The sequence below is a fragment of the Equus quagga genome, chromosome 2 (assembly GCF_021613505.1).
Source record: "Equus quagga isolate Etosha38 chromosome 2, UCLA_HA_Equagga_1.0, whole genome shotgun sequence".
Classification (NCBI taxonomy): Eukaryota; Metazoa; Chordata; class Mammalia; order Perissodactyla; family Equidae; genus Equus; species Equus quagga.
In genome coordinates this window covers 39,532,345-39,541,765 of record NC_060268.1, presented here as the reverse complement: position 1 = coordinate 39,541,765, position 9,421 = coordinate 39,532,345, and the positions used below count along the sequence as shown (strand labels likewise).

At 37.8% G+C, this 9,421-nt stretch overlaps 1 protein-coding gene across 2 annotated transcripts in view; it reads right to left on the bottom strand.

Moving 5' to 3' along the window:
- Positions 1–854: 854 nt before the first annotated feature.
- Positions 855–9,421, bottom strand: part of GANC (glucosidase alpha, neutral C) — a 79,813-nt gene continuing 71,246 nt past the window's right edge. For both annotated transcript variants that reach the window (XM_046649725.1, XM_046649733.1), the window contains exons 23-24: positions 3,144–3,247; positions 855–2,546 (exon numbers count right to left, since the gene is read on the bottom strand). In XM_046649725.1, coding sequence (XP_046505681.1) covers positions 2,437–2,546; positions 3,144–3,247 — 214 coding nt within the window. In that variant the 3' untranslated portion in view covers positions 855–2,436. The remainder of the gene's footprint in view (positions 2,547–3,143; positions 3,248–9,421) is intronic.

Here is a 9,421-nt window from a genome sequence, read left to right as displayed (position 1 = left end):
TGAGAAGCTGTTGCCGCCCCGAAATGTTACTTTCCATGGACTTTCCTTTAGAACAGTCCCTCCCTACTCCCCCTTTTTTTCTCTACAAAAGCAGCTCCCTTCCTTTGTTTTGGGATTTGCCTATGGTTTGCCATAGCACGCACATCCCAAATTGCAATTCTTTTGGTTATTTCGAAATAAACTCATTTTGAGGATAAAATAACAAGTGAGTTTGCTTTTTAAGTTGACAAAGGTAACTGAACACCTTTAGGCCAACTCAGCCCCCACATAGCTCTCTGGTACATAACTTCAGAAATCGGAGGTGGGTAAGGTGTGAGAAGCAATAAGAGCAGAGAACAGTCAAAAACACCCAGACTATATTTCTCGCCACTCAATGTCTCTAGTTGAGCGTTTCAGTATAGTTCTGGGTCAAGACAGAGCAGTTCCTCACTAACTTACTCTACTAGTTCTCATTTCATTCCTTCCTCCAAAAATATTTTAAATGGAAGAATAGACATGCAATAAATGTTGATCTGAATATAGGTCTTAATTATTCAGCTTTAAATGCTATTAAAACCCATCATTTATATTAGGTAAGAACACCCAGGTTTCAGGTTAAGTCTTATTGTAGGCTGGCAAGGGAAATTTGAAGCTGGGAAATACGACTTTAGCTCATGTAGGTCTTTTTCCTTTCTCCTTAATTACAAAACTTAAAGAAATAGGAGCAAAGTATCTGCATACGTCTGTGTGAGCTTATATATGGTGCAAAGCTCAAATCTCAACTGATACAATGAAACGTGTTCCCCAAGGAAATGCACAGCATTTACTACATCTGGAGGAAGAGTCCTATGTCAGAAAAGTAAATCAGAAACAAATACATTTAATTCTCACTTTTTAATCAATCAAATCCATTAGTTACGCAATTACAGAGAACAGTTACTGAAAGCCAAGTCTAATGGTGCTCTGGCAGAGCAAAGACAACTATAACACGCTCTTGGGGACATACAGTCTAGCAGGGCAATGAGACAGACAGACCTGAAACATTAAGGGATCGTCCCTGAGAATAAGTACAGCACATGTTATAAATACGGCAGCATTTCAGAGAGGGGCAAAATCACCGCTTATGGGCAAGGGGGAGTAGGGGTGACAGGGTGGTTAGAAAGACTTCATGGAAAAGTGGGATTTGAGTAGGGCCTGTGCAGAGGGTAAGATCTGCATAGGTAGAGGGAAGGCAGTGGATATTGGGGCCCAGGGAACAAAAGGCAGAGATGGCAGCTGGCAAGTTGCTAAGCAGAAGAAGTCTGATAAGAAAATGTGCATGTGGAGGGGTGCTGAGGACATGAGGCAGCCCCAACAGACGCTGTGGCAGGCAGCAGGGAGTCATGGTGTCACCAAAGCAGGGAGCGTCCTGAGGAAATGTATGTTGTAATGTTCTAATCCATGCCAAGCCGTACTGGAGCCTGAGGCAAAAGGAAAACTCGGCAATTCCGATCCCATCTTTATTTAAAATTTTGGTATTTTCTTCATCATGGATTTTTTTGCATTAATTTTGACTTTTAAAAATACTGCACTAAAATATTATTTACTTTGATTACTATAGGGTTTTTGCCACCCCTTTACATTCTGTGCCCAAGGCAAGTGCCTCATCCTCGTCCCAGCCTGCGGTCTATTCTGAAGTTCGGTGATGGGGACATGGGTGTTTATTTTATTATTATAAATTAGAGCTTACTCATGTTACAAATATTCTTTGGCCAGTAGAAAATATTTAAGAAAAACAATTAAGATAAAGAAGTTAGAACTTTAAGAAGACTAATTTAGAACTTTGGAACCCAGAAAACATGACAGGGAAGAGAATCCTTTGTGTCCCTGAGCCAGTCTAGGGGAGTATACTCCCTGTTGCTGCGACGTACGCAGTGCAAGCAGAAAAGGGTTGTTTTCCCCACGTCTAAGTGGGTGAAAGATAACTGCGAGGGGTACCAGAGCTGCTGTCCACTTGGGGACAGGCCTCGAGAAACTCAGCTGCTGTAGCCTCAGTGACTCTGCTGCAGGGGCTGAGGCAAGATTCCACCAATGGGCCACAGGAGGTGGGCCCGGCCCACATCTCACAGCAAACACACCCATCGAAGGTGTGCTCAGAGAGCAGCTGCTCACTGGGCTGCAGGTCTAACCTCGGAGCCACAGCCCAAGAAGCAATGGAAGATTCATGAACTCTATAAATATCTCGGGGCTACTTGCATCAGGAAAAGAGGTGGTATTTGACTCAAAGAGTATTACTAGTACATCCACAAATGTAAAATCTGAAACCTATTGTTCATTGGTAAACTGGTGACTCATGAAAGATGATTGTTCTGAGCCAGAGCAGTCAATTAGCATGTAGCACAAATCTCAAAAAAGGCCAAGGGAAAGGCCGACAGGTGCAGGCTGCTCCCTGCACTCGTCCCCAGGCGCGCTTCTCTGTCATTTGACGTGGACCTCCCAGTCAGCACCAATGTCCAGTGAGAGCTTCTCCAGGCTCAAGGTGGATGTTTTGGCACAATATACAAAAGCCACAGGCTGGTCTTCACCACCTAAATATCAAGACAATAAAAGGGAAAATTTGATGAATATCTAGGAGAGAAAAATCTTTTGTGTGAAATGTTTCTAACTCTGCATTAAAACCTTATACCCCACTTAGGAGAATCCAAATTAACAGCACTTTTACCCATGGACTTCCATGAGTTTTTTAAAGATTAAACGCTCCAGTGTTTTGAGTACAAGAATGGTTGAAGAGAAACTGTAAGGAACAAAGTGATTTGTCCACGAAATTCAGTAGGTAAGGAAGGATATAGCCCATCCTATAACCTTTAAGAAACTCCATAAACATGAGTAGGATTCTCCAGGGCTTCAGATATGTACAGTTTAAAAAATATTCAGAGAAGTTACAACAGTATTTCAAGCCTCAAATAATATCCCGTAAAAAAATATTAACAGCTTACAGAGAGCAGAAAAACCAGTTGATGAAGGGCAGCAGAATGGCTTGACTCTCTCTAGATGCTAGTATATTTGACCTCTACCAGGAAGTGCAGAGTCCACTTGGCTAAGTGTATTGCGTCAGTTTTAGGACTAACCATCTCTTCACTATAGATACTTCTATGTTTACAAAAACAAATGGCCTATTTCCTCACCAGATGAGTGGGTGGTCACAGAAGATGGCTTCTTCTTGAGGCCTAGGATAAAGATCTGCTCCACCACACACTTGCTGGGATAACGACCCCTCTCATCGGCACAACTGGAATAGATAAAAATGGCATTAGGAAAAAGAGAGGAACAGGGGTTTGGACTGGTTACTAGGGCAACATCCTCAGCCTCCCATCTTTCCCTATGGAGGCAAGAACCATACAGTTGTCATATTTACAAGGATGAAGAGCTGAAAAAAGATGACTATGTGCTGAGGACTAGCTAACCAGTAGCCAAACTAATCTCCTTTTAACAAGTGGTTTGGAGAGAAATCACCTGAGGACACTGAAGTCACAAATGTGACTTGGACACTGCAATCAAATTGTAAAAATCAGACACTTAATGAATTGATGAATGGATAAATAAATGGGATTAATGGGAACTTAAATTGAATTCTTTTTTACTTTTTAGAGAGGAAAGGAAAAGAAGATGGAGATAATAAGGAAGGGAGTTTCATGGGGCAATTGAAGAATACTCCAGGGGAACTCTGGACCAAGATGGCAATGTAAGAATCTCCTGAATTTTCCTCCTCCGATGGAGACACTGAATGTAAAACTACATACAGAGCAATTTCCTTTCAGAGAAATCCAGAAACTAGTTGAGTGACTCCTATACATTGGGTGACTGAGAAAATACCCACATCAAAACAAGCAGGAAAGGCTGGAAACACTCTCATCATAACCCTTACCCCTGGCACAGTGCCATACAATTGGGAGGGAAACCCCAACTCCCAGCTTCTCCCTGAAGAGTGAGGCCAGGCTGACTGACGAGGTTCATCTCCTACACAAGACTGAGTGGCTGTTTTATCTAATCTGCAGAAACCAACATAGAGAGTCAAGGAAAATGAAGAAACAAGGGAATATGTTCCAAACCAAAGAATACAATTAAGCCACAGAAAATGACCTTAATTAAATGGAGATAAGTTATTTACCTGATAAAGATTTCAAAATAATGATCATAAAGATGCTCACTGAGGTTAGAGAACAATGCGTGAACAAAGTGAGAATTTCAAAAAAGTGACAGAAAATATGAAAAAGTACCAAACAGAAACTGTAGAGTTAAACAATACAATAACTGGACTGAAAAATTCAATAAAGGCTTTCAACAACAGGCTAGATCAAGTGGAAGAAAGGATCAGCGAACTTGAAGACAGGGCAGTGGAATTCATCCAATCAGAGGAGCAAAAAGAAAAAAGAATGAGAAAGAGTGAAGACAGCTTAAGGGACTTAGGGGACACCATCAAGTGGACCAATATATGCATCATATAGGGGTCCAAGAAGAAGACAAGAAGAGAAAGGGGCAGAAAGCTTATTAAAAGAAATAATGGTTGAAACTTCCCTAACCTAGGGAAATAAACAGACATCCAGATCCAGGAAGCCTACTGAGCACCAAATATGATGAAACTAAAGAAGCCACACCAAGATACATGTCATTAAATTGTCAAAAGTTAAAGACAAAGGGAGACTCTTGAAAGCAGCAAGTGAAAAGCAATTTGTAATGTACAAGGGAACGCCCATAAGACTATCAGTAGATTTTTTAGCAGAAACCTTGCAGGCCAGAAGGGAGTTGGATGATAGATTCAAAGAAAAAAAGTGTCAATCAAGAGCATTCTACCCAACAAAGTTTTTCTTCAGAATTAAAGAAGAGACGAGGAGCTTTCCAGAAAGAAAAAGCTGAAGGAGTCCATCACCACTAGACTAGCCTTACAAGAAATGTTAAAGGGAGTTCTTCAAGCTGAAATGAAAAGATGCTAAGTCATAACATGAAAACATATGAAAGTATTAAACTCATTGGTAAAGGTAAATATATAGTTAAATCCAGAATACTCTAATGATGTAATGGTGGTGGGTAACTCTTGTATAAAGGTTAAAAGAGAAAAGTATTAAAAATAACGATAGCTATAATAATTTGTTAGTGGATACACAATATAAAAAGATATCAATTGTGACATCAAAAGCATAAAATGTGGGGAGGAGAGTGTAAAAATGTAGAGCTTTTTATGTGTTGAAAGTTAAGCTGTTATTGGCTTAATATAGACTGTTATAACTAAAAGATGTTTTATGTAAACCTTATGGTAACCACAAAGCAAAAACCTATAGCAAATATACAAAGGATAAAGAGAAAGGAATCAAAACCTACTACTAGAGAAAATCACCAAATTACAAAGGAAGAGAGGAACAAAGGAACTACAGAACAGCCAGAAAATAATTAACAAAATGTCAATAGTAAGTCCTAAAATAATTTCTTTAAATGTATTTGGATTAAATTCTCCAATCAAAAGAGACAGAGTTGCTGAGTGGCTAAAAACACAAGATCCAACTATATGCTGCCTATAAGAGATTCCCTTCAGCTTTTGTTTTTTGAGGAAGATTGGCCCTGAGCTAACATCTGTTGCCCAATCTTCCCCTTTTTATTTTCCCTCCCCAAAGCCCCAGTATATAGTTGTATATCCTAGTTTCAGGTCATTCCAGTTCTTCCATGTGAGATGCCTCCACAGCATGGCTTGATGAATGGAGCATAGGTCCACACCCAGGATCTGAACTGGCGAACCCCAGGCCATGGAAACGGTACATGTGAACTTAACCACTCAGCCATGGGGCCAGCCCCCTCACTTCAGCTTTAAGGACACATGCAGACTGAAAGTGAAGGGATGGAAAAAGATATTCTATGCAAGTGGAAACCAAAAGAAAGCAGAGAGAGCTATATTTATATCAGACAAAACAGACTTTCTGCCAAAGAATGTAATAAGAGACAATGAAGGTCATTATATAATGATAATGGGGTCAATTCATTAAAAGGTTACAACATTTGTAAATATTTATGCACCCAACATTGGAGCACTCAAATGTATAAGGCAAATATTAACAGATATGAAGGGAGATATAGACAGCAATACAATAATAGTAGTGGATTTCAATACCCCACTTTCAACAATGGATAGATCATCTAGACAGGAAATCAATAAACATTAGACTTAAACTATATATTAGACCACATGGACCTAACAGATATATACAGAACATTCCATTCAGTAGCAGCAGAATACACATTTTTCTCAAGCACACATGGAACATTCTCCAGGAGAGATCATATGTTAGGCCAAAAAACAATTCTTAACAAATTTAAGAAGACTGAAATTATATCAAGCATCTTTTCTGACCATAATGGTAATGATAGTAGAAATCAATTAGAAGAAGAAAACTGGAAAATTCAAAAATATGTGGAGATTAAATAACAAGTTCCTGAACAATCAATGGGTTAAAGAAGAAATCAAAAGAGAAACAAAATATCTTGAGACAAATGAAAATGGAAACACAACATACCAAAACTTACGGGCTACAGCAAGAGCAGCTCTAACAGGAAACTTTAAGGCAATAAATGCCTACATTAAGAAAAAAGAGAGATCTTAAATAAACAACCTAACTTAACACCTCAACGAAGGAGAAAAAGAAGAACAAATGACGCCTGAAGTTAAGCAGGAGGAAGGAGGAAATAACAAAGATCAGAGTGGAAATAAATGAAATAGAAACTAAAAAGACAATAGAAAAGATCAATGAAATCAAAAGGTGGTTTTTGAAAAGATAAACAAAATATACAAACCTTTAGACTTACCAAGAAAAAAAAGAGAGAGGACTCAAATAAATAAAATCAGAAATGAAAGAGGAGACATAACATTTGACACCAAAGAAATACTAAGGATCATAAGAAACTACTATTAACAATTATATACCAACAAATTGGATAAGCTAGAAAAAACGAATACATTACTAGAAATATACAACCTACCAATACTGAATCAGGAAGAAACAGAAAATCTGAACAGACCAATTACTAGTAAGGAGATTGAATCAGTAATCAAAAACCTCCCAAAAAAGAAAAGTCTGGACCACATGGCTTCACTGGTGAATTCTACAAAATATTTAAAGAATTAATACCAATTCTTTTCAAACTCTTCCAAAAAACCAGAAGAGGAGGGAACACTTCCAAACTCATTTTATGAGACCAGTATTACCCTGAGACCAAAGTCAGCGAGGACACTATAAGAAAAGAAAATTACAGGTCAATATCCTTATGAACACAGATGCAAAAATCCTCAACCAAATATTAGCAAACTGAATTCAACAGATCATTAAAAGGATCATACACCATGACCAAGTCGGATTTATTCCTGGGATGCTGAGATGGTTCAACATATGCAAATGAATAAATGTAATATAGCACATTAATAAAAGGAGGGATAAAAAATCATATGATCAACAATAGATGCAGAAAAAGTGACAAAATTCAACATCCTTTCATGACAAAAACTCTTAACAAATTGGGTATAGAAGGAACATACCTCAACATAATAAAGTCCATATATTACAAGCCCACAGCTAACATTAGAGTCAACATCTCAGCTTTTCTCTTGTTAAGACAAGAATGCTTGCTCACACCACTTTTATTCAACATAGTACTGGACATCCTAGACAGAACAATCAGGCAAGAAAAAGAAATAAAAAGCATCCAAGTTGCAAAGAAAGTAGTAAAATTGTTTCTATTTGTAGAGGATATGATATTATATATAGAAAACCTTAAAGAGTCCATGAAAAAACTGTTAGAACTGTTAGTATAAATGAATTCAGTAAAGTTGAAGGATACAAAATCAATATATAAAAATAGTTGCATATCTATTCATTAACAATGAAACTGGTGGAAAGAGAAATTAAGAAAACAGTCCCATTTACAATAACATCAAAAAGAATAAAATACTCAGGAACGAATTTAACCAACAAGGTGAAAGATCTAAAAACTGAAAACTATAAGACATTGATGAAAGACATTGAAGCAGATTCAAACAAATGGAAAGATATTCTGTGTTCATGGTTGGAAGAATTAATATTGTTAAAATGTCCATGCTACAAAGCCTTTCTACAAATTCAATGAAATCCCTATAAAAATTCCAAAGGCATTTTTCACGAAAGTTGAAAAAAAATCCTAAAATTCATATGGAACCACAAAAGACCCCAAATAGCTAAAGCAATCTTGAAAAAGAACAAAGCTGGAGGCATCACAATTCCTGATTTCAAACTATATTACAAAGCTAAAGTAATCAAAACTATATGGTATTGGCATAAAAACAGACACAGAGATCTGTGGAACAGGACAGAGAGCCCATAAATAAACCCAGGCATATATGGTCAATTAATTTTTGACAAAGGAGCCAAAATTATAAAACGGGGAAAGGAAAGTCTCTTCAATAAATGGTTTTGGGAAAACTGGACGTCCACATGCAAAAGAATGAAACTGGACCCTTATCTTACACCACACACAAAAATCAACTCAAAACGGATTAAAGATTTGAACATAAGTCCTGAAACCATAAAACTCCTAAAAGAAAACATAAGGGTAAGGTCCTTAACATTGGTCTTGGCAACGATTGTTTTGGATTTGACACCAAAGCAAAGGCAACAAAAGCAAAAATAAACAAGTGGGGCTACATCAAACTAAAAAGCTTCTGCACAGCAAAGGAAATCAATAACAAAATGAAAAGGCAACCTATGGAATGAGAGAAAATATCTGTAATCACATATCTGATAAGGAGTTAATGTCTAAAATATACAAGGAACTCATATAACTCAATAGCAAAAAAACTAATAACTCAATTAGAAAATGGACAAAGGACCTGAATAGACATTTTTCCAAAGAAGACATACAAATAGTCTACAGGTACATGAAAGGGTGTTCAACATCACTAATCCTCAGGGAAATGCAAATCAAAATCATGATAAGATATCCTCCGACATCTGTTAGAATGTCTATTATCAAAAAGAGAAGAGATAACAAATGCTGGTGAGAATGTGAAGAAGACAGAATCCTTGTACACTGTTGGTGGGAGTGTAAACTGGTATAACCACTAAGGAAAACAGTATGGAGGTTCCTTGAAAAATTAAAAATAGAACTACTATATAGGGACCAGCCTGGTGGCATAGTGGTTAGGTTTGTATGCTCTGCTTTGGCAGCCTGGGGTTCGCCAGTTCGGATCCCAGGCATGGACCCAGCACCGCTTGTCAAGCCACGCTGTGGCAGGAGTCCCATGTATAAATAGAGGAAGATGGGCATGGATATTAGCTCAGGGCCAATCTTCCTCAAGCAAAAAGAGGAAGATTGGCAGTGCATGTTAGCTCAGGGCTACTCTTCCTCCAAAAAAAAAAACAAAAAATGACCATATAATCCAGGAATCCCA